This window comes from Gouania willdenowi, chromosome 5, assembly GCF_900634775.1.
Source record: "Gouania willdenowi chromosome 5, fGouWil2.1, whole genome shotgun sequence".
NCBI classification, from domain to species: Eukaryota; Metazoa; Chordata; class Actinopteri; order Blenniiformes; family Gobiesocidae; genus Gouania; species Gouania willdenowi.
Window position 1 is genome coordinate 8183423 of NC_041048.1, and position 27164 is coordinate 8210586.

Below are 27164 nucleotides of genomic sequence, written 5' to 3' on the forward strand. Positions count from 1 at the left end.
ACCTCCACACATATTGGGTAAGCCTTAGTTTAAAAGGTAAGTTGCATCTCTGCACATCTGTGTGACTAACATGGAAAGGAAAGATTCCACACATACCACTAAAAAGCCACAATGAACACCTTTGTTTACGAGAGGTTTGTCAATCATTTCTTACAATCTTGCATTTCTCGGCCCCGTCCAGGGTGTGCCCCCTCCTAGCACCCATTGAGGGTGACTGTGAGCAATAGTTGTCAGACAGCCCATCAAACACCATCCTGGCTCTGATTGGTTCTTTTTGCTCGGTCGCAGTGCATTCTGGCAATCGGCCAAAGGCTGCAGGAGCAGCAGGGGGGGGACTCAATGAGTCTGTTTTTTTCACACAAACTACTAGTTTCATGTAAAGCTGTCCTTACATAGTGACAGCTTTAGCAAATATGACAAAAAGTCACTTTTATAAGAGTTCTAAACTGCAGCTTTAATTCAGGTGGTGTTTGAAAAAACCACAATTTGATATATATGAAATTCAACCCGCCATAGTGGCTTGTGGGAGTAGAGGTGTTACCCGCCACAGCTGAAAATTCACCTGCATTTGGCCGTTTGGCTGGTGATAAAATCAAGCCCTGTGTGCATATATACAATTGTGTTATCTTTTATGTGCTCAGAAAAAAATGAAAAACAGGACGCAATCCTCCTTTACTTTATATCCTGAAAATTGAAAATCATTTTTAGGAAGCCAAAGGGAGTTGACCTTTTCCTTGGAAACGTTTGTTAAATGTCAACTTCAGCTGGGACCCAAAAAAATGACTCACATTTTTCAACACTGGGGGCATAACAGAGGTATTTATGCTAAATAGTCACAATAAAAGAAAAAGCACTGAATAACTGACATGAAGGGGCTGTGCATGTGGAAAAAAACAAACAAAACACTTCTAAATCATTTGGTCTTTTGCTGTAGAAAATAGGCTTTTTTTTTTCCAATTCATAGCCAAGTTTGAAATCAAAATTATTTAACAAAGTGTGTTGTAAGGTGTCCAAAGAAGTCTGATCAAACCATTTAAGAGATGGTTGGTTTAGCACTTAACAAAAAACAAGCTTCAGAGACTTACTTTGCTTAAAATGACCAAAAAGTATTTTTATTTCTCTCTCTTGACAATAAAAAAACACATTATAAAAAGCTGCCAAACAGCATATTGTTTACCCTTTACAGTTAGTAAATACAAATGGCTGGTCCTTTTTTTTATGAAGCCAGACAAATTATTTTCATTAGTGAGTTTAGCTCACCCTGTGAGAACGGCTTCTCAGACAAAGAATGTGTTTAATATTCAGTTTGTGAAATGCTGAACTTTTAGCTAATATCCACAAATGTGAAAGTAAAATGCCCTGTGAGTCAAATGAAGGTAGTGTGAACATATAGTGTGGTGGATAATCAAGACATGAAAATTTAGAAAAAAATGACACACACCCTAAATCAGAGAAAAGACTATCATAAGGCATAAAAATAGGAAAAAAAAAATGATTTTTTTTTAATTTGAAACAAGGCTATCACAAGACCCTAAAACTAGTGGAAGTAAAATGTTCACACTTGAACTTGGGTGAAAATTCACTATGGCATGAAACATCAGGGGATAGTAAGGATTAAAAATTGAAAAACTTTTGTAAATTCCTTCGATAAAAAGTGACAAACACTTAAAATCAGGTGAAACTGGGGTGAAAAACCACTATGGCATGAAAAATTAGGAAAAAAGTGGAAAGTGAGAAACAAGACCCAACAACACCCAAATTCAGAGATAAGGCTATATATAGTAAAGCATAAAAATTTAAAAAAAACTTCATGAACTTGTTTTCAGAGATAAGGCTATCACATTCCCATAAAAACTAGTGCAAATATGATTTGCACAGTTAAACTGTGGTAAAAATGCACCATGGCATGAAAAATGAGAAAAAGTGACAAACACCAAAAGTGTTAAGGCTATAGTAAGACAAAAAAAAATTATTGGATTTTTTTTTTCTGAGATAAGGCTATCACTTGACCCTAAAAACTACTGTGAATATAATGCACATACTTAAACAGGGCTAAGAAAGCATTAAGGCATAAAAAATTACAAAAAACAAAAATCACCAAAAATCAAAAGTAAGGCTATAGCAAGGCAAATTTTTTCAAAATTTTCAAAAAAATAAATAAATTGAGTTACGACTATCATTAGATCCTAAAAACTACTGCAAATAGAATGCACATACTTAAACAGGGCTAAGAAAGCATAGAGGCACAAAAAATGACAAAAACTAAAAATCAGCCAAAATCAAAAGTAAGTCATATTTTTTCAAAAATTAAAAAAAATTAGTTCGGACCATTATTAGACACTAAAAACCACTGCAAATATAATGCACATACTTAAACAGAGCTAAGAAAGCATTAAGGCACAAAAATGACAAAAAACAAAAATAACCCAAAATCAAAAGTAAGGCTATAGCAAGGCATTATTTTTCAAAAATTTCCAAAAAAAAAAAATAAATAAATTTTGAGTTAGGACCATCATTAGACCCTAAAAACTACTGCAAATATATTGCACATACTTAAACAGGGCTAAAAAAGAATTAAGGCACAAAAAATGACAAAAACCAAAATCAGCCAAAATCAAAAGTAAGGCATATTTTTTCAAAAATCAAAAAAAAAAAAAAAAATGGAGTTAGGACCATCATTAGACCCTAAAAACTACTGTGAATTTAATGCACATACTTAAATAGGGCTAAGAAAGCATTAAGGCACAAAAAATGACAAAAAACAAAAATCACTCGAAATCAAAAGTAAGGCTATAACAAGGCATATATTTTTTCAAAAATTTCAAAGAAAAAAATTGACTTAGGACCATTAGTAGACCCTAAAAACTGCTGCAAATATAATGCACATACTTAAACAGGGCTAAAAAAGCATTAAGGCACAAAAAATGACAAAAAACAAAAATCACCCAAAATCAAAAGTAAGGCATATTTTTTTAAAAATTAAAAAAAAAAAAAAAAATGGAGTTAGGACCATCATTAGACCCAAAAAACTAAACTCAAACTGGTGTAAAAATGCAATAAAAAGAAAAAAATGTCAAAATTATTTTTTCTAAATAAACTTGTGAACACTGTTGGCTTGCCTTGTTTGGTGTTTTTTTGTAAATCATAAGCACCATAAATCAATCCTGTCAACAGTGCAGCAGAGTTTAGCTCACACTGTAAGAACTGCACTTCTAACTAACAAACATGAGTTCAATACTCAGTGTGGGAACAACTGAAGTTTTAGCTCATGTCCACAAATGTGAAAGTCAAATATCCCATAAGTCATTTGAAGGTAGTGTTAACATATAGTGTGGTGGATAAGTGATAGTAACAATGTTCAATCATCAGGAAGCATTGGAGTTTACTGCCCACAGACAAGCAGGGGTTCAATTCCTCTAAACACCAGATAAGAAAATACAAAAGATAATAGATACACCCAAAATCAACAATAAGACTATAGTAAAAGATACAAATTTAAAGACTTTAGGAATTTTTTTTTTTTTTTTTTGAGATACGGCTATCACATGACCCTAAAAACTACTGCAAATACAATGCACATACTTAAACAGGGCTGAGAAAGCAGTAAGGCACAAAAAATTACAAAAACAAAAATCACCCAAAATAAAAAGTAAGGCTACAGCAAGGCATTTTTTTCAAAAAAATTCCCCAAAAAAAAATTGAGTTAGGATCATCATTAGACCCTAAAAACTACTGCAAATATAATGCACATACTTAAACTGGGCTAAAAAAGCATTAAGGCACAAAAAAATGACAAAAAACAAAAATCACCCAAAATCAAAAGTAAGGCTATTGCAAGGCATATTTTTTCAAAAAATTCCAAAAAAAAAAAAAAAAAATTTGAGTTAGGACCATCATTATACCCTAAAAACTACTGCAAATATAATGCACATACTTAAACTGGGCTAAAAAGGCTATAAGGCACAAAAAATGACAAAAAACAAAAATCAACCAAAATAAAAAGTAAGGCTATAACAAGGCATTTTTTTCAAAAAAATTCCACAAAAAAAAATTGAGTTAGGACCATCATTAGACCCTAAAAACTACTGCAAATATAATGCACAAACTTAAACAGGGCTGAGAAAGCATTGAGGCACAAAAAATGACAAAAAACAAAAATCACCCAAAATCAAAAGTAAGGCTATAGCAAGGCATTTTTTTTCAAAAAAATTCCTTAAAAAAAAAATTGAGTTAGGACCATCATTAGACCCTAAAAACTACTGCAAATACAATGCACATACTTAAACAGGGCTAAAAAAGCATTAAGGCAAAAAAAATGACAAAAAACAAAAATCAGCCAAAATTAAAAGTAAGGCTAAAACAAGGCATATTTTTTCAAAAAATAATAAAAAATTAAAATTTTGAGTTAGGACCCTTATTAGACACTAAAAACTAAACTTAAGGGGCGGTGTTTAGCTCAGTGGGTAGAGCGCCCGCCCCATGTACAGAGGCTATAGTTCCTCACCTGCAGCGGGTCCAGGTTCGATTCCGGCCTGGGACCCTTTCCTGCGTGTCATTCCCTGCTCTCTCTGACCCCCTTTCCTGTCAAGCAACTGTCATATAAAGGCCACTAGAGCCAAAAAAAATCCTTAAAAAAAAAAAAACTAAACTTAAACTTAAACTGGTGTAAAAATGCAATAAAAAGAAAAAAATGTCAAAATTATTTTTTCTAAGTAAACTTGTGAACACTGTTGGCTTGCCTTGTTTGGTGTGTTTTTGTAAATCATAAGCACCATAAATCAATCCTGTCAATAGTGCAGCAGAGTTTAGCTCACACTGTAAGAACTGCACTTCTAACTAACAAACATGAGTTCAATACTCAGTGTGTGAACAACTAAAGTTTTAGCTCATGTCCACAAATGTGAAAGTCAAATATCCCATAAGTCATTTGAAGGTAGTGTTAACATATAGTGTGGTGGATAAGTGATAGTAACAATGTTCAATCATCAGGAAGCATTGGAGTTTACTGCCCACAGACAAGCAGGGGTTCAATTCCTCTAAACACCAGATAAGAAAATACAAAAGATAATAGATACACCCAAAATCAACAATAAGACTATAGTAAAAGATACAAATTTAAAGACTTTAGGAATTTTTTTTTTTTTTTTTTTGAGATACGGCTATCACATGACCCTAAAAACTACTGCAAATACAATGCACATACTTAAACAGGGCTGAGAAAGCAGTAAGGCACAAAAAATGACAAAAATCACCCAAAATAAAAAGTAAGGCTATAACAAGGCATTTTTTTCAAAAAAATTCCCCAAAAAAAAATTGAGTTAGGATCATCATTAGACCCTAAAAACTACTGCAAATATAATGCACATACTTAAACTGGGCTAAAAAAGCATTAAGGCACAAAAAAATGACAAAAAACAAAAATCACCCAAAATCAAAAGTAAGGCTATTGCAAGGCATATTTTTTCAAAAAATTCCAAAAAAAAAAAAAAAAAAATTTGAGTTAGGACCATCATTATACCCTAAAAACTACTGCAAATATAATGCACATACTTAAACTGGGCTAAAAAGGCTATAAGGCGCAAAAAAATGACAAAAAAACAAAACTCACCCAAAATAAAAAGTAAGGCTATAGCAAGGCATTTTTTTCAAAAAAATTCCTTAAAAAAAAAACTGAGTTAGGACCATCATTAGACCCTAAAAAGTACTGCAAATATAATGCACGTACTTAAACAGGGCTAAAAACCATTATGGCACAAAAAATGACAAAAATCAGCCAAAATTAAAAGTAAGGCTAAAACAAGGCATATTTTTTCAAAAATAAAAAAAATAAAAATTTTGAGTTAGGACCATTATTAGACACTAAAAACTAAACTTAAACTTAAACTGGTGTAAAAATGCAATAAAAAGAAAAAAATGTAAAAATTATTTTTTCTAAATAAACTTGTGAACACTGTTGGCTTGCCTTGTTTGGTGTTTTTTTGTAAATCATAAGCACCATAAATCAATCCTGTCAATAGTGCAGCAGAGTTTAGCTCACACTGTAAGAACAGCACTTCTAACTAACAAACATGAGTTCAATACTCAGTGTGGGAACAACTGAAGTTTTAGCTCATGTCCACAAATGTGAAAGTCAAATATCCCATAAGTCATTTGAAGGTAGTGTTAACATATAGTGTGGTGGATAAGTGATAGTAACAATGTTCAATCATCAGGAAGTATTGGAGTTTACTGCCCGCAGACAAGCAGGGGTTCAATTCTTCTGAACACCAGACATAAGAAAATACAAAAGATAATAAATACACCCAAAATCAACAATAAGACTATAGTAAAAGATAGAAATTTAAAGACTTTGGGAATTTTTTTTTTTTTTTTTTTTTGAGATACGGCTATCACATGACCCTAAACACTACTGCAAATACAATGCACATACTTAAACAGGGCTGAGAAAGCATTAAGGCACAAAAAATGACAAAAAACAAAAATCACTCAAAATCAAAAGTAAGGCTATAGCAAGGCATTTTTTTCAAAAAAATTCCATAAAAAAAAAAAATTGAGTTAGGACCATCATTAGACCCTAAAAACTACTGCAAATATAATGCACATACTTAAACAGGGATAAAAACCATTAAGGCACAAAAAATGACAAAAAACAAAAATCAGCCAAAATTAAAAGTAAGGCTATAGCAAGGCATATTTTTTTCAAAAATTTAAAAAAAAAAAAAAAAAAAAAAATTGCGTTAGGACCATCATTAGACCCTAAAAACTACTGCAAATATAATGCACATATTTAAACTGGACTAAAAAGGCTATAAGGCACAAAAAATGACAAAAAAACAAAACTCACCCAAAATAAAAAGTAAGGCTATAACAAGGCATTTTTTTCAAAAAAATTCTTTAAAAAAAAAATTGAGTTAGGACCATCATTAGACCCTAAAAACAACTGCAAATATAATGCACATACTTAAACTGGGCTAAAAAGGCTATAAGGCACAAAAAATGACAAAAAACAAAAATCAACCAAAATAAAAAGTAAGGCTATAACAAGGCATTTTTTTCAAAAAAATTCCACAAAAAAAAATTGAGTTAGGACCATCATTAGACCCTAAAAACTACTGCAAATATAATGCACAAACTTAAACAGGGCTGAGAAAGCATTGAGGCACAAAAAATGACAAAAAACAAAAATCACCCAAAATCAAAAGTAAGGCTATAGCAAGGCATATTTTTTTCAAAAATTTCAAAAAAAAAAAAAAAAAAAATTGAGTTAGGACCATTATTAGACCCTAAAAACTACTGCAAATATAATGCACGTACTTAAACTGGGCTAAAAAGGCTAAAAGGCACAAAAAATGACAAAAAACAAAAATCACCCAAAATAAAAAGTAAGGCTATAGCAAGGCATTTTTTTCAAAAAAATTCCCAAAATAAAAATTGAGTTAGGACCATCATTAGACCCTAAAAACTACTGCAAATATAATGCACATACTTAAACTGGACTAAAAAGGCTATAAGGCACAAAAAATGACAAAAAACAAAACTCACCCAAAATAAAAAGTAAGGCTATAGCAAGGCATTTTTTTCAAAAAAATTCCCCAAAAAAAAAATTGAGTTAGGACCATCATTAGACCCTAAAAACTACTGCAAATGTAATGCATGTACTTAAACTGGGCTAAAAAGGCTATAAGGCACAAAAAATGACATCAAACAAAAATCACCCAAAATCAAAAGTAAGGCTATAGCAAGGAATATTTTTTTCAAAAATTTCAAAAAAAAAAAAAAAAATTGAGTTAGGACCATCATTAGACCCTAAAAACTACTGCAAATATAATGCACATACTTAAACTGGACTAAAAAGGCTATAAGGCACAAACAATTACAAAAACAAAAATCACCCAAAATAAAAAGTAAGGCTATAGCAAGGCATTTTTTTCAAAAAAATTCCCAAAAAAAAAAATTGAGTTAGGACCATCATTAGACCCTAAAAACTACTGCAAATATAATGCACATACTTAAACAGGGCAAAAAGAGCAGTAAGGCACAAAAAACTACAAAAACAAAAATCACCCAAAATAAAAAGTAAGGCTATAACAAAGCATTTTTTTTCAAAAAAATTCCTTAAAAAAAAAATTGAGTTAGGACCATCATTAGACCCTAAAAACTACTGCAAATACAATGCACATACTTAAACAGGGCTAAAAAAGCATTAAGGCACAAAAAATGACAAAAAACAAAAATCAGCCAAAATTAAAAGTAAGGCTAAAACAAGGCATATTTTTTCAAAAAATAATAAAAAATTAAAATTTTGAGTTAGGACCCTTATTAGACACTAAAAACTAAACTTAAACTTAAACTGGTGTAAAAATGCAATAAAAAGAAAAAAATGTCAAAATTATTTTTTCTAAGTAAACTTGTGAACACTGTTGGCTTGCCTTGTTTGGTGTGTTTTTGTAAATCATAAGCACCATAAATCAATCCTGTCAATAGTGCAGCAGAGTTTAGCTCACACTGTAAGAACTGCACTTCTAACTAACAAACATGAGTTCAATACTCAGTGTGTGAACAACTGAAGTTTTAGCTCATGTCCACAAATGTGAAAGTCAAATATCCCATAAGTCATTTGAAGGTAGTGTTAACATATAGTGTGGTGGAAAAGTGATAGTAACAATGTTCAATCATCAGGAAGCATTGGAGTTTACTGCCCACAGACAAGCAGGGGTTCAATTCCTCTAAACACCAGACATAAGAAAATACAAAAGATAATAAATACACCCAAAATCAACAATAAGACTATAGTAAAAGATAGAAATTTAAAGACTTTGGGAATTTTTTTTTTTTTTTTTTTTTGAGATACTGCTATCACATGACCCTAAAAACTACTGCAAATACAATGCACATACTTAAACAGGGCTGAGAAAGCAGTAAGGCACAAAAAATGACATGAAACAAAAATCACCCAAAATCAAAAGTAAGGCTATAGCAAGGCATATTTTTTTCAAAAATTAAAAAAAAAAAAAAAAAAAAAAAAATTGAGTTAGGACCATCATTAGACACTCAAAACTACTGCAAATATAATGCACATACTTAAACAGGGATAAAAAAGCATTAAGGCACAAAAAATGACAAAAAACAAAAATCACTCAAAAGGCATTTTTTTCAAAAAAATTCCATAAAAAAAAAAAATTGAGTTAGGACCATCATTAGACCCTAAAAACTACTGCAAATATAATGCACATACTTAAACAGGGATAAAAACCATTAAGGCACAAAAAATGACAAAAAACACAAATCAGCCAAAATTAAAAGTAAGGCTATAACAAGGCATATTTTTTCAAAATTTAAAAAAAAAAAAAATTGAGTTAGGACCATTATTAGACACTAAAAACGACTGCAAATATAATGCACAAACTTAAACTGGGCTAAAAAGGTTATAAGGCACAAAAAATGACAAAAAACAAAAATCACCCAAAATAAAAAGTAAGGCTATAGCAAGGCATTTTTTTCAAAAAAATTCCCCCCAAAAAAATTGAGTTAGGACCATCATTAGACCCTAAAAACTACTGCAAATATAATGCACATACTTAAACTGGACTAAAAAGGCTATAAGGCACAAAAAATGACAAAAAACAAAAATCACTCAAAATCAAAAGTAAGGCTATAGCAAGGCATTTTTTTCAAAAAAATTCCATAAAAAAAAAAATCGAGTTAGGACCATCATTAGACCCTAAAAACTACTGCAAATATAATGCACATACTTAAACAGGGATAAAAACCATTAAGGCACAAAAAATGACAAAAAACAAAAATCAGCCAAAATTAAAAGTAAGGCTATAACAAGGCATATTTTTTCAAAAATTAAAAAAAAAAAAAATTGAGTTAGGACCATTATTAGACACTAAAAACTACTGCAAATATAATGCACAAACTTAAACTGGGCTAAAAAGGCTATAAGGCACAAAAAATGACAAAAAAACAAAAATCACCCAAACTAAAAAGTAAGGCTATAGCAAGGCATTTTTTTCAAAAATTTCAAAAAAAAAAAAAAAAAAAAAAATTGAGTTAGGACCATCATTAGACACTCAAAACTACTGCAAATATAATGCACATACTTAAACAGGGATAAAAAAGCATTAAGGCACAAAAAATGACAAAAAACAAAAATCACTCAAAAGGCATTTTTTTCAAAAAAATTCCATAAAAAAAAAAAATTGAGTTAGGACCATCATTAGACCCTAAAAACTACTGCAAATACAATGCACATACTTAAACAGGGCTAAAAAAGCATTAAGGCACAAAAAATGACAAAAAACAAAAATCAGCCAAAATTAAAAGTAAGGCTAAAACAAGGCATATTTTTTCAAAAAATAATAAAAAATTAAAATTTTGAGTTAGGACCCTTATTAGACACTAAAAACTAAACTTAAACTTAAACTGGTGTAAAAATGCAATAAAAAGAAAAAAATGTCAAAATTATTTTTTCTAAATAAACTTGTGAACACTGTTGGCTTGCCTTGTTTGGTGTTTTTTTGTAAATCATAAGCACCATAAATCAATCCTGTCAATAGTGCAGCAGAGTTTAGCTCACACTGTAAGAACTGCACTTCTAACTAACAAACATGAGTTCAATACTCAGTGTGTGAACAACTAAAGTTTTAGCTCATGTCCACAAATGTGAAAGTCAAATATCCCATAAGTCATTTGAAGGTAGTGTTAACATATAGTGTGGTGGAAAAGTGACAGTAACAATGTTCAATCATCAGGAAGCATTGGAGTTTACTGCCCACAGACAAGCAGGGGTTCAATTCTTCTGAACACCAGACATAAGAAAATACAAAAGATAATAAATACACCCAAAATCAACAATAAGACTATAGTAAAAGATAGAAATTTAAAGACTTTGGGAATTTTTTTTTTTTTTCTTTTTGAGATACGGCTATCACATGACCCTAAAAACTACTGCAAATACAATGCACATACTTAAACAGGGATAAAAAAGCATTAAGGCACAAAAAATGACAAAAAACAAAAATCAGCCAAAATTAAAAGTAAGGCTATAACAAGGCATATTTTTTCAAAAATTAAAAAAAAAAAAAATTGAGTTAGGACCATTATTAGACACTAAAAACTACTGCAAATATAATGCACAAACTTAAACTGGGCTAAAAAGGCTATAAGGCACAAAAAATGACAAAAAACAAAAATCACCCAAAATAAAAAGTAAGGCTATAGCAAGGCATTTTTTTCAAAAAAATTCCCCAAAAAAAAATTGAGTTAGGACCATCATTAGACCCTAAAAACTACTGCAAATATAATGCAAATACTTAAACTGGACTAAAAAGGCTATAAGGCACAAAAAATGACAAAAAACAAAACTCACCCAAAATAAAAAGTAAGGCTATAGCAAGGCATTTTTTTCAAAAAAATTCCCAAAAAAAAAATTGAGTTAGGACCATCATTAGACCCTAAAAACTACTGCAAATACAATGCACATACTTAAACAGGGCTGAGAAAGCAGTAAGGCACAAAAAACTACAAAAACAAAAATCACCCGAAATAAAAAGTAAGGCTATAACAAGGCATTTTTTTCAAAAAAATTCCCAAAAAAAAAATTGAGTTAGGACCATCATTAGACCCTAAAAACCACTGCAAATATAATGCACATACTTAAACTGGACTAAAAAGGCTATAAGGCACAAAAAATGACAAAAAACGAAACTCACCCAAAATAAAAAGTAAGGCTAAAGCAAGGCATTTTTTTCAAAAAAATTCCTTAAAAAAAAAATTGAGTTAGGACCATCATTAGACCCTAAAAACTACTGCAAATATAATGCACATACTTAAACAGGGATAAAAACCATTAAGGCACAAAAAATGACAAAAAACAAAAATCAGCCAAAATTAAAAGTAAGGCTATAACAAGGCATTTTTTTCAAAAATTAAAAAAAAAAAAAATTGAGTTAGGACCATTATTAGACACTAAAAACTACTGCAAATATAATGCACAAACTTAAACTGGGCTAAAAAGGCTATAAGGCACAAAAAATGACAAAAAACAAAAATCACCCAAAATAAAAAGTAAGGCTATAGCAAGGCATTTTTTTCAAAAATTTCAAAAAAAAAAAAAAAAAAAAAAAATTGAGTTAGGACCATCATTAGACCCTAAAAACTACTGCAAATACAATGCACATACTTAAACAGGGCTAAAAAAGCATTAAGGCACAAAAAATGACAAAAAACAAAAATCAGCCAAAATTAAAAGTAAGGCTAAAACAAGGCATATTTTTTCAAAAAATAATAAAAAATTAAAATTTTGAGTTAGGACCCTTATTAGACACTAAAAACTAAACTTAAACTTAAACTGGTGTAAAAATGCAATAAAAAGAAAAAAATGTCAAAATTATTTTTTCTAAGTAAACTTGTGAACACTGTTGGCTTGCCTTGTTTGGTGTTTTTTTGTAAATCATAAGCACCATAAATCAATCCTGTCAATAGTGCAGCAGAGTTTAGCTCACACTGTAAGAACTGCACTTCTAACTAACAAACATGAGTTCAATACTCAGTGTGGGAACAACTGAAGTTTTAGCTCATGTCCACAAATGTGAAAGTCAAATATCCCATAAGTCATTTGAAGGTAGTGTTAACATATAGTGTGGTGGAAAAGTGATAGTAACAATGTTCAATCATCAGGAAGCATTGGAGTTTACTGCCCACAGACAAGCAGGGGTTCAATTCTTCTGAACACCAGACATAAGAAAATACAAAAGATAATAAATACACCCAAAATCAACAATAAGACTATATTAAAAGATAGAAATTTAAAGACTTTGGGAATTTTTTTTTTTTTTTTTTTTGAGATACGGCTATCACATGACCCTAAAAACTACTGCAAATACAATGCACATACTTAAACAGGGATAAAAAAGCATTAAGGCACAAAAAATGACAAAAAACAAAAATCACTCAAAATCAAAAGTAAGGCTATAGCAAGGCATTTTTTTCAAAAAAATTCCCCCCAAAAAAATTGAGTTAGGACCATCATTAGACACTCAAAACTACTGCAAATATAATGCACATACTTAAACTGGGCTAAAAAAGCATTAAGGTACAAAAAATGACAAAAAACAAAAATCACTCAAAATCAAAAGTAAGGCTATAACAAGGCATTTTTTTCAAAAAAATTCCCAAAAAAAAAATTGAGTTAGGACCATCATTAGACCCTAAAAACTACTGCAAATATAATGCACATACTTAAACTGGACTAAAAAGGCTATAAGGCACAAAAAATGACAAAAAACAAAACTCACCCAAAATAAAAAGTAAGGCTATAGCAAGGCATTTTTTTTCAAAAAAATTCCCCAAAAAAAAAATTGAGTTAGGACCATCATTAGACCCTAAAAACTACTGCAAATATAATGCACATACTTAAACTGGACTAAAAAGGCTATAAGGCACAAACAATTACAAAAACAAAAATCACCCAAAATAAAAAGTAAGGCATTTTTTTCAAAAAAATTCCCAAAAAAAAAATTGAGTTAGGACCATCATTAGACCCTAAAAACTACTGCAAATACAATGCACATACTTAAACTGGGCTGAGAAAGCAGTAAGGCACAAAAAATTACAAAAACAAAAATCACCCGAAATAAAAAGTAAGGCTATAACAAGGCATTTTTTTCAAAAAAATTCCCAAAAAAAAAATTGAGTTAGGACCATCATTAGACCCTAAAAACTACTGCAAATACAATGCACATACTTAAACTGGGCTGAGAAAGCAGTAAGGCACAAAAAATTACAAAAACAAAAATCACCCGAAATAAAAAGTAAGGCTATAACAAGGCATTTTTTTCAAAAAAATTCCCAAAAAAAAAATTGAGTTAGGACCATCATTAGACCCTAAAAACTACTGCAAATATAATGCACATACTTAAACAGGGCTAAAAACCATTAAGGCACAAAAAATGACAAAAAACAAAAATCAGCCAAAATTAAAAGGAAGGCTATAACAAGGCATGATTTTTCAAAAATTAAAAAAAAAAAAAAAAAAAAAAAAAAAAAATTGAGTTAGGACCATTATTAGACACTAAAAACTACTGCAAATATAATGCACATACTTAAACAGGGCTAAAAACCATTAAGGCACAAAAAATGACAAAAAACAAAAATCAGCCAAAATTAAAAGGAAGGCTATAACAAGGCATGATTTTTCAAAAATTAAAAAAAAAAAAAAAAAAAAAAAAAAAAATTGAGTTAGGAACATTATTAGACACTAAAAACTACTGCAAATATAATGCACATACTTAAACAGGGCTAAAAACCATTAAGGCACAAAAAATGACAAAAAACAAAAATCAGCCAAAATTAAAAGTAAGGCTATAACAAGGCATATTTTTTCAAAAATTAAAAAAAAAAAAAAAATTGAGTTAGGACCATTATTAGACACTAAAAACTACTGCAAATATAATGCACATACTTAAACAGGGATAAAAAAGCATTAAGGCACAAAAAATGACAAAAAACAAAAATCACTCAAAATCAAAAGTAAGGCTATAGCAAGGCATATTTTTTCAAAAATAAAAAAAAATAAAAAAAATGGAGTTAGGACCATCATTAGACCCTAAAAACTACTGCAAATATAATGAACATACTTAAACAGGGCTAATAAAGCATTAAGGCACAAAAAAAAAACGAAACAAAAATCAGTTGCAAATGTGAAAAAAATGATGAACACCCAAAATCAGAGGTAAGGCATTAAAATGGAAAAACTTTGGAGTTTTATTTATTTCTTTTAGATAAAGCTATCACATGATCCTAAAAACTAGTTCAAATATGATGTGCAGACTTAAACTGGGGTGAATATTCACTATGGCATAAAACACCCAAAATCAGGGGTAAGGCTCTAGTAAGGCATAAAAAATGAATTGTTTTTTTTTTTTCTTTTCTCTGAGATAAGGACAAGACACTAAAAATGTAATTAACCCCAACCCTGGTTGATACAGCATCTAGAAGATCTTTTTGAGCGTCTAAACTTGGTGGATGTTTCTGTTCTTGTTCAAGTTTGTGTCATCTGCAAAAATAAAAAGCTCATATTATTTCCAAGTTTGGATCTGTGAATTTAATTGCCAATTATTTTGCTTTGAGCAACGTGGGTCTAGATGGTAAATAACCTGACTTTATAATGTTACCAACCTCCCTAACTCAAACTTTTAACTTGTGAAGAAATATGATGAACATATTCTGCAGGGTACATGGATGCTCAAGGAAAATGAAAATATTTTATTTTTTACCCTAGAACAATCTATTTCTTCTGTTATTTTGTTTGTCTTATTCATAATTTAGAGAGATATGAAAAGTGTGTCTATTAAAGGCTTGTTTAAACCCATTTATTTTAATTTCTCTGCAGCTGTTTATCCTCATCAATCAACACATTTGTGCTCACAAACAGATACCTGCTGCTTTAATAATGACTGCTCTCTTATTTAGGCATTGCTGGAAACCCAGTGCTCTTCAATGAAAATGGGGATGCCCCTGGGCGCTACGAGATCTACCAATACCAGATCAGAAACCGAACTGCTGAATACAAGATCATCGGTCACTGGACGGATCAGCTTAATCTAGATGTGAGCTATACACTCATTTATTTGTGCAAACTCTTGTATTCTCCTTCTCTGTGGCCTCTTTCAGCTCTGCTGCCATGCGTTGGATCATACACTCCTACATAAGCACTTGATACTGCTTTGTTTCCTCTTCAATGGTGTAAATATCCAGAGGCAGCTTTCAAATGATGAAGAAGGCGAGATGTGATGGAAGAGAAAATACAAGAGCTTAAAGACAGACGTATTTGTTATAATCTCTCCAGACAATATCAGTGACTTTTAAAATAGAACTGTGGGCTGTCAGAGTGATTAAGCAACGGTATTTTAACAAATCGTGTTGACTGAGACTCAGTGTGAAAGGCTCGTTTTTTCTTAAACACTGCAGCTGTGAAAGAAAAAAACACCAAATGTAAATTATGTTTACTGTGAAATCTGCTGCATCACATTTGGAAGCCAGCAGAATTAAATTAAAACGTGTTAAATGGAATTAAATGGAAATTCAATGTCATTCTTCTTGGTTTCAAAATGACAGCCATGTTAGAGCCCCATATGTAATGACCCAAAATGGAACAAGAGCCAAACTGTTGTTAAAAAAATGTAATAAAACCTAAAAAGTTACCAAAAATGTCAAGGTATTACTAAAGGCTTTATTAATAATAATAATAATAATAATAATAATAATAATAATAATAATAATAATAATAATAATAATAATAATAATAATTTATTGTCATTAATAAATATACAGTATATACTGAATAATTAAACTTTTCTCATATATATTCATTCATTCCATATATTCCCAGAGTCAACAAATATATATTTATATATTATTTGTATATTTAGGCATACACATTTGTGTATGATACTACTCTCTACATTGAAGCAATAAGCCCTTTATTCCATAAATCATTGACTAACTCTATGATATAATACAATTATTACACTAATAGGGGAAAATGTTGTGCCTGTCCCTAAAGTAATAACATTTATTTTATTATTATTATTTTACATTTTGGGCTCAGCATCTTGTTACATTATTGACCAGTTGCAACATTTTGGGTTTTATTACATTTTTTTTTTTTAATTACATTTTGGGGCCAGCACTTTTGTTACATTATTGAGCAGCTATTGCTTTTTGGGTATTTACTTTTTTAATGTAACAATTCGGGTATTGTTACATTTTGGGTAATTTTTACAGTTCGGGCTCACCCCAATGTTTACAGTTCCCTTGCATACAGTAAACATATCTTTTATAGGCTTAAAAAGAAGAGACAAAAAGGCATCTGTATAAAATGAAAGATTTTTCAAAAAGGACAAAAAATTTAGATAAAATATCAATAATGAATTCAAATTTTTTTTAAATTCTCAGGCTCTAAGTATAGCTACATTTATGGACTCTAAAACTGAGGAAGTATCCTCCATTTAATGATGTTTTGGCGCTGTGCATTACGTTTAATCTGATTGGTCGTCTGTGATGTGATGCGTTTGATTGCTGTCTGGTCATATCATTTATTTGTACTTTCACAATGTCTATTAATTTACTCAATAACAGTTGGGTGAATAAACGTAACAAATGACCTTACGTCTTTTAAAGACAAGGTTTTTCAGGAAATTTTATCTCCTAACATGTTTCGACTGTCAACTGCCAGTCTTCCTCAGAGGTGTATATTTAAACGACAAAATTAACTTGCTGGATTTAACTCAATTATAGTAACGTGAGTACTTGTAATGTGTTACTTTCACCTCTGGTTGTTACCATTGACGAGCAGGCACAGCCTGGAAGAACGAAAAAAAATTTGAAATGTAAAAATTCTGCATGTGTTTCCATTTTGATATAAGGTTGAATTGTCCTTTTCTGCTGCACTGTCAACTCATTGTCTCTGGTCTTGTTTGTCTTAATGTGTGCAGGTCCATACGATGCAGTGGCCCGGCGGCGCCCTTCAGATTCCGACCTCCATCTGCAGCCTTCCCTGTCAGCCTGGTGAACGCAAGAAGATAGTGAAGGGCATCCCATGCTGTTGGCACTGTGAGCGCTGCGATGGCTATCAGTACCAGGCAGATACCTACACGTGTAAAATGTGTCGCTTTGATTCACGGCCCAACCACAACCACACCGGATGTGTCCCGATACCCATCGTTAAACTGGAATGGAGCTCCCCGTGGGCCGTCATCCCAGTGCTTATCGCCGTGTTTGGCATCGCCGCCACGTTGTTTGTGGTGGTCACGTTCATCCGCTACAACGACACTCCCATAGTGAAAGCATCAGGCCGGGAGCTGAGCTACGTGCTGCTAACTGGCATCTTCCTCTGCTACGCCACAACTTTCCTGATGATTTCAGCCCCCGATGTGGGAATCTGCTCCCTACGCAGAATCTTCTTGGGTTTAGGGATGAGCATCAGTTACGCCGCTTTGCTCACCAAAACCAATCGTATTTACCGCATCTTTGAGCAGGGCGCCATGTCCGTGAGTGCACCCAGGTTCATTTCTCCCGCCTCCCAACTCGTGATCACGTTCACGCTGGCGTCAGTGCAGCTGTTGGGGGTGTGTATCTGGTTTGGTGTGGATCCCTCCAAGGCTTTTATTGATTATGAAGATGAGAGGACATCAAACCCAATGCTGGCTCGTGGTGTGCTGAAGTGTGACATTTCTGATCTGTCGCTCATCTGCCTGCTCGGCTACAGCATGTTGCTGATGGTCACCTGTACAGTCTATGCCATTAAAACCAGAGGCGTCCCAGAGACTTTCAATGAAGCCAAACCCATTGGCTTTACCATGTACACCACCTGCATTATTTGGCTAGCGTTCATCCCAATCTTTTTTGGCACGTCACAGTCAACAGAAAAGGTAAGCTTGTAAAGTTGTTTTTTGTTTTAGATTTTTTTTTAAAAGGTCATCTGTTGCCATTATAGAAATTGAATACAAGATATTTTGGATTTACAACCTAATGTTTTTCCACTATTTTCTTATAAATGGTAAATGGACTTGATTTATATAGCGCTTTATCCCCACACTGAAGTGGTCTCAAAGCACTTTACAATACCATGAACAACGCACAGTAGTATTGGTTTAAAAAAACAAAACAAAACATTAACTAATAATGAAGATGCAGATTATTATTAACAACTGTTAATTTCTTCTAAAATTGTGAAATAAAATAGTTTTCACTATGTTGTTTCAAAAGAAAATCACACTTATTAGGACCTCAATTTGAATTTCCTCAATTTCTTATTATATTACACAATTTTCTATAATCTCTTTGTTTTTTAAATTAATTAATTTATTATTTTATGTATTTTTTGGTGGGGTCGGGGGGGGGGGGGGGGGGGGGGGGGGGGGTAGTATTGGTTAAAAAAAAAAAACCTAAAAACTTTAACTCATAATAATTTTCTTTTAAAAACGTAAAAAATAAAATTGTTTTCATTGTGTTGTTTTAAAAGAAACACACTTATTAAGGCCTCAGTCTGAAGCTTTTATTCAGCATAGATTCATACATAATGAACTGGAATTATGAAACTAACTCCTTAAACTGTTAATCAGTTTTAATATTTATGTTAAAAGGTACAATTTACTCATATCTCACAATGATTTGATGTGAGAAGATCTAAACTGGGTGTTAAATATAACTTATACATAACACATTAATTGGTTAAATAATTAAATACTATATGAATGAATAAATAAACAAAGTGGACATTTTTTTTTAACAATTCCACATGAACATGCATCAGCTACAGTGGGGAGAACAAAAATCCCGTTTTTAACATATTAATCAATGATCCATGCGTTATCAATTTAAACACAAGCCTGCGCTCTCATTCTGAATAGTCAGTTTAGATGTAAACCACAGAGTTGGATCATCACCAGTTGGAACATCACAAAGATTCCGGTCAAGAGGAATCCATAATCAGACCTACAAAGACAACCTGGAGCTCAGTGCAAAGCCAAAGAGGTCCCTTTAACAAATGTGGTCAGTCTTTGTTCTAAGTGGTCTTTGGCTGTGGAGCAAAAGGAAACTCACTTGCTAAGAGAGAGGACGATGGTAAGGCAATAGCCTCTCATTGGCATGGCCACTATCAGCTGTGCCAGCTCCAGGTTGACGGTGCAACAAATTATTCCCCACCTCTTCCCTTTAGCATTAAACAAAACAATGCATCAAAGTGCCGTCCTGGAAAGCCGAGTGGCTTTGTTAGTGTTGTGGGATAACAGATAACAGTATGCTGCGTCGTTCAACTCTGTAAAGCCCGAATCATTAAATAATTGACAGAAAACTCCAATGTTTGGAAACTTTTATTGGTCCAGTTTCCATTTATGAGTTTTTTTTTTTTTTTTTTTTTTTTTTTTTTTTTTTTTTACCAACAAAACATAAAAACTAATCAACATGTCAACAAATTGGTCATTCCATACATACATACATTTTTCAGTGCTTTTTTCATGCAACAATGTTATATCAGTGAAGTCTATAACATATAACCTTTCACTTATTTTTCTTTATTTTGTGGACCACAAACTTTTAGTTTTGCATGGTGTCCTTGTTCAGATAAAGATGCACTCACATTAATCATGGGTAAAGTGGCCTGCACATGCTTACATCTCTGTCTGTTTCCCATGTTGGTTACCAAATTATCCAATTTAAACATTTATTTAGTTTACTTGAAAATAAAAAAAAAAATACTGTAAAATGCATGACATGCAATACAACGACAAATTACTGATTTAGAGTTTCATATACCTGCAAATATATACAAATATAATCCCTGTATAATCCCTGTACTTTTCATTCTTTGAGTATTTAGTTTCAAAACAAATAAAAAAATAGAAAAAATTTATTGTTTTTTTTTTTTGTTTGTTTTTTTTAATTTAAAACCAGAAACAGGAAAACAAAACAAAAAAAACAAATACAAAAAAATAAAAATGGTGTATTTCTGATTGGTTTTAGAATCAAAATAATTAAAATCAGTATTATTTTATATATTATATTGTTTTGTTTTCATTGACTTTTTTTAAAATCAATAGTTTGGCATTATAGGGTTAAAGATACCTAAAAATAGTTTCCTCGGTATCATACCATATGGACACATGAAGTTACAGCTGTGGTATTCCTTTGATATTCACAATGCGTGATCTTAGTGTATGCATTTCAATACGCTGATGCTGATTGTTCTTTTAATTCAACAAAGTCCTATTTACAGGGGCTCAGAAAACAATTTTCTGCCTGCTGCTCCTTACAGTAAACCACCAAACAGCGAGAAACTGCTTAAATATGTTGTAAATAGCAGAAAAAACCTGCTGTGCTCGAACTAGCACATTATTGTTTTCTGAGATGCTTGGCTGTCAGCTCTTGTTTATATACGTTATCATGCAGCCTGTAGCATAGACAGTACAGAGGAAAAAGGCTGCGTGTGCAATCCCAACATTAGTTTTATCATGCAAAGAATTCTTTATTCACACTATAAATATCTGTTAGTTTCTGCTTAAACAATTTCATTGCTCCTCTCTGAAGATAAAATAGAATTATACATTAATAGAAAGAACAAATGTAAATGGATGACTTTTTTTTCTTGATGTCCAAACTTTTATATACTTTTTACAATTATCAGTATCCTCTTTTATATTGTGTTATTCCCAGAATAATTATCTTTTGCAAGCAGAAGATGGCTCGGGATGTGCTAATTTCAGTGTTATGTTAATAAAAACAACAAAACATTGAATAAAATGGAAATACAGATTTTTTTTCACAGAGTAAGAGCAATTTTAGTGCATTTCATTTGAGTTGATTTTGGTTTTCTGTGTTGCTCAATTTTAATTTTATATTTATTTGGTTCTCCAGAAATAATTCCAAGAATGTATGAGCAGTTGATGTGAAAATGTCTTATACTTGTGCTACTTTATTCTATTGAGATCCTATTTCACCAGGTTTGAAAACTAAGTGGATGAATGTTGATTGAGTGTATTATAGCAGTTTAGTAGTTTTTCCTCTATTACCATTACTACACTGCATCAATACATGCCCTGTTGTGATAATGGTGGTGATACATTATTCAGTAGTCAATATTTAGTCACACACCTCACGGCAAACAACCCTCTGTTTTTTTTTTTTGTTTTTTTTTGTCACATAAACACAAAGCATTATGTTGTTGTTTTTATGGAGGTAGTTTTGTGTTGCTAATATTCAATCGCAAAAAAGTTGCTTCAATCAAAAAAAATATTGGACACCCAAAAAAAACCTGCATTTGAACACTTTTTTTCTTTGATTGAAGCAGTTTACAGAAAGCACTATTGGAGACACTTATTCGTTCACGTTGGTATGTTGACACTTACTTATTTAGAAAAGCTTTTAGTTAACTGGATTTTAATGTTTATTTGTCCTTTAATGTTGCTGTTCTGATGATATTAATGCACTCATGTTTTATTATTCTATTGTGTTGCACTTGTACTTTTACCACAACTCTGTACAGCACTTTGTGATTTTATCTGCAAAAAAACTACTATAAATAAACTACTTACTTACTTACTTACTTAACTTATTTACAGAAATGTTGCACTAAAATAGTGTCACTGTTCATAGGACACTTTTTCAATTTATTGTCTTTCAGAGATTTAAAATAAAAAATTTATTTTTTTCACTTTTTTTTTTTTTTTTCTCGTTATGTCATAGATTATGGTAGATTGATTTCCTACCAATATATCGATAATCGCAGTATCGTCATATTGTGAGATAATCGTTATCGTGAGCTTTGTATCGTGCATCGTATCGTGAGGTACCCCTAGTTGTGATGTGATACCGGCTAAATTATGCCATGATAATGATGAGAAGTTCACATTTTGATGATCAGGTATGATCAGGGTTTGGATATAGACAGACACTTCAATGTTGTTACTATAGTTGAGGCCAGCGATACGAGCCTATCATCAGGTGCTTTTCATCAGAGTGATGAAGGCAGGTCTGATGCTATTGGCTGATTGCAGTAAGGCTGAGATGGTAGTGGAAGGCAATATGAAAGATAAAAGCCCTAGTGACAGCCAGGCTCTGTGTAATTTGATTGAAATTACATGAAACTCCCTCTGTGGGCACAGTCAGATTCAGCAACATACCAGATGTTATGCTCAGCTTGTAGAAGAGAACAAAAACAAAGAATAAAGGTTCACACAATAGCAACTTTCATACAAAAAAAAAAAGTTTTCAAAAAGCTTTGATAATGACTTAGATCAGAAATCAGTGTTGTCATGGGGGTAACGGTGGTTGTACACTTTAAGTAGGAGTCGACAAACCAAGGCGAAGGTTAGGAGAGCCATGAGAACACCCTCCCACAGGGAGAGATGACAGCTGAGGATGAGGTGGGAGGGTTGAGATATCTAAAGGCTAGGGAAAGAAAGAAAAACGACAGGAGAGACACAGCCCATTTAACGCCTGAACCATCTATCGTACAAAAAAGTATATTTTGCATTTATCATACGCTCCTTCATTGGTCTGCCATGTGCTAGTTTAACACTCGAAATAGAGAAAGGAAGAGCGTGGCGCAAAGTGATTTTTCATTATTCAAAGTGTAGCCAGACCTTGTCTTTTCTTGAGGAGAGGCAGGGAAACCTTTTGGTCCCACGTCTTTATTTAGCCAGAATAGGACATTATTTATTAAGGAAGGGATGTTATATTACACTCTGCATCTTCAAAAGATTGCAGTCCATATCACTGTGGAAACAAAGAATATATATATATATATATACTGTATATATATATATATATATATATATATATATATATATATATATATATATATATATATATATATATAATGGACTGCCATTAAGTGTATAATAAAGCATTAATAAGAATAAGGCATTAAAAAGTACTTAATGATGACTTATTAAGAGCCAATATGTTGCTAATGCTAATAAGCAAATACTTATATATATACTGTATATTCTGTGATATTTAGGTATATGGTAGCTTTGAATTAGTAAATGTTATAAATGTAATTTTTATTATTATTATTATTATTATTATTATTATTATTATTATTATTATTATTATTATTATTAATAATAATAATAATAATAATAATAATAATAATAATAATAATAATATCATTATTCTTTATTATTTGCAGGTTTTTTTTATATATATATATATTTGGGTAATCACACAAAAACAATCCACTAAAAAAATTTGCAAAACCCTTCTATATTTGTGGTCCAAACACTAGTTTGCAAGACAAAAAAAGAGATGGCAAAGTCTAACCTCAAACCACCCCAATAACATCTTCCTGTGCTGTCGGATAAAATGTCTAACATTAAAGTCATTACTAATTATCAACTAAAAATCATGATGTATTTGTTTGATAGGTACAATTCTTATTTGCAAAAAACAAAATGCATTCATTTCAGAATGATGTTTTGTACTTTGGATGTGTGTAAAACACGTGTGTGTTTTTGAAGTTTTGGCATTATTACAACTTCATAGAATAATGCTCTTGAAGTCGGTTTAAAGTGATACAGTATAAATCTATGTTTGGGTTGGGCAGTATGGGCCTGAGATTTCCTTTTGACTCAAAGCATCCAACAATTGGAGCCCCCCAGCTGAGAAAGGGGTCAGTCTCAGGCTTGATGGATGGGTGGATGAATGAATGGATGGATGGATGGATTTATGGATGGATGAATGGATGGATGGATGGTATAGTTTACTCGTGGACCATATGGGTCTAGTTTGGTCTCAATAGAAAACATGAAAAAAAACTAAAAAAGAGTGAATCGCATTCTAAGTCGTTAATCCAAATGTAACATAGTTTTGACTTTACAGCACATTATAAAACTGATATTTGGTATTTTTAGATCATGTAACCAACATGTATCACACTGTAGAGAAATAAACTTTATTGCATTCAGTGCAGCCTGCTGAATGTGAAACATAGAAAGTCAAATAGTGGCAGATGAACTGAGCTCTCACACATTGACAAACTAAGTTCTTATTTTTAAGGAATTAAAATAAATGTCACGTCAAACACACTCTACTGTAAATGACAGGCTGTACAAACCCCTTACAGCCCGCGCTGAAATCTCCTTCATAGCAATTCACTTCTCCAGTTCCTCTACTCGATTATAAACCGTCTTATCTTCCTGCTTAAGAGCTCATCATACATTTATAGCAGCATGACAAGCAGCCAATATTTGTCATCTGGTGTCACAATAAATAAAACAAAAGCCATGAAATGTTTTCCAATTTCTTAAACAAAGACTCTGCTGTATCTGCACAGTGTCATCCCCCAGAGATTTATTCTTGTCTCTGGAATAGATGCTTACCTGGAGATGACTTCCAAATCAATGGTTGTCTGAAGAGAGCAGCTCAAGGAGAACCTTCAGAAAAAAAACAAAAACCTGCCATCGCTCGGTATATTTGAGCTAATAAATTGAATGCTGTTGTTCACTTCTCGAACTGTCAGTACACTTTAAAAAGTGGGATTTATAGTGAGATGGCAACAATTTGTTTGTGACATGTTGGTGTTTATGGTTTCCATGGCAATCCCATACTAATCAGCCCAATTCTCTACATGTACCCTATGGTTTAACAGTATCATTCAGTTCAGAAATCCTGTTATTTGATTCACTTTGATTGAGTGGAAGTATTTGATAAAGTTGTTGTCATATAGTGAATTGGACCTTGTCAGATTCCATAGATTTGACTTTTTTAGCAAACCTTCGACTTTCATCACAATATTGTATTTTTAGCTTATTTTTGAAATTTCGACATTAGTCTTGTCTTTTCAACTTTAATCTCAATGTTATATTTTCAAATTTATTCTCAAAATTTCAACTTTAATCTCAACATTTCAACTTTATTCTTGATTTGCCCAACATTATTTTCTTCATCACAATTGGTCTGCTTCTGTATATCCTGGAGAAAAAAGGAAAACAAAGAGCAGATCGTGGCCGTCTACAAAATGCCGTTTATCTGTGAATGTGTTAAATTATACTTCGAAGTTGGGTTTATTAACAAATAGATTATTTCTCTTTAAGCTCAAAAACAAAGTGTTGTAATTTATTTAAGGACTTTGAAGAGATAACGCCAGAAACTTGATCTGTTTAGAAGGAAAAACTGTCAAGTTTGGTAGAGGTGGAGCTTTCACTGCGTCTGTGGCTGTTGAGCAGCTAGATTTGATGGAGACTGTAGTCGTATTTATTTATTTATGTATTTGATCGGGACAACACACATCCATGAACAATAATATACAAGTTGTACACAAATTGTAAATGAGCCAGATTATAGCAAAACTGCAAAATTACATCTGTAGTCTTGAGGCAGGTCACACAAGTAATACAATGTTCAGTATAAAATACTACAAAACACAATATAAAAACAATACAAGTGACATTTTAGTTCAAATGAGTGCAGGACTGATTTACCTTAAGATGGTGTTTAAGTTGTTTTTTAAAAGAGCTCTTATGTCTGTGGGAAGGAACTGACCTCTTCTGATGGACAGTACAGTTTGTCCAAATGTTGTTCTTCTGTGTGGGATCTCCACATCTCCTCTGGAGGAGGCTCTGGTGTGGAGAACCCTCACCAGTTTAGGTTTAATGTAGTTTGTGTGTGGTGAATTGGTCCAAGTTAGCCTCCGTAGATTTGACTTTATCAGCAAACCTTCGACTTTTATCACCATTTTGTATTTTGAGTTTATTCTCAAAATTTCAACTTTAATCCCAGTATTTCAACTTTATTCTCGACATTTAGCGCAATAACACTTTCTCCATCAAAATCGTAATGTGCAGCCTTTATTAAAGTTATTTCAACAAATTTCCAATACCTGTATTTTCCATTCCCTACACTGAATATGAGAGAGCAAGAAAAAAGAACAGTGGCTAAACGTATGTCGGGAAATTTAGTTTAGCCTAAATGAACTTTGGTGAGTAATGAAAAGTCACTGCAGACACGTATTGAAATTATAATGTGGTTACATTTGCAACTTCTTGAATTAATCACTGCCATTTATTAGCAATGGTCTAGCTCTCTCGTTACTTCATTTTATTTCTTCTGCACTTTTAGATCCCTGTTATTTATCCCTCACACAAAGTTCAGGGTTTAATGCAGCCATACGCTAAATCTTCTTTGTTGGACCTAAATTAAGTGCTGTATTTCTCTTTTATAAGATTCTGTCAGTAATGGTTGAAACGCTTCAGAATTAAATTAATTAGGTAGGTTTTATTTTTATTTTTTTATGTGACTGAAATCCAACCTAATCCTAACCCTGAAATATAACATTACTAATCAAGGAGGTAATTAGATAGATAGTAATAATAATAATAATAATAATAATAATAATAATAATAATAATAATAATAATAATAATAATAATAATAATAATACACTATTTATAATGCACTTTTCAAAACACATGTAACAAAGTGCTTTCCAAAGGCGGCAGAAAATAAAAGATGATGGTGGTTTGCTTTCTATTAGCACTTACTATCACATTACATATTTACATATACAAATAGATTCTAACTTAGTTGTAACTGATGATTCCGTGAGGGATTGTGTACCTTTGTTGTCGTTGAAAATGTTGTCAGACTATGTTTACTTAA

General features: G+C 31.9%; 1 protein-coding gene across 3 annotated transcripts in view; it reads left to right on the forward strand.

Moving 5' to 3' along the window:
- Nucleotides 1–27164, forward strand: part of LOC114463370 (metabotropic glutamate receptor 4-like) — a 222398-nt gene that overhangs the window by 183524 nt on the left and 11710 nt on the right. For all 3 annotated transcript variants that reach the window (XM_028446900.1, XM_028446903.1, XM_028446902.1), the window contains 2 exons: nucleotides 15478–15614; nucleotides 17502–18437. In XM_028446900.1, the coding sequence (XP_028302701.1) occupies nucleotides 15478–15614; nucleotides 17502–18437 (1073 nt within the window). The remainder of the gene's footprint in view (nucleotides 1–15477; nucleotides 15615–17501; nucleotides 18438–27164) is intronic.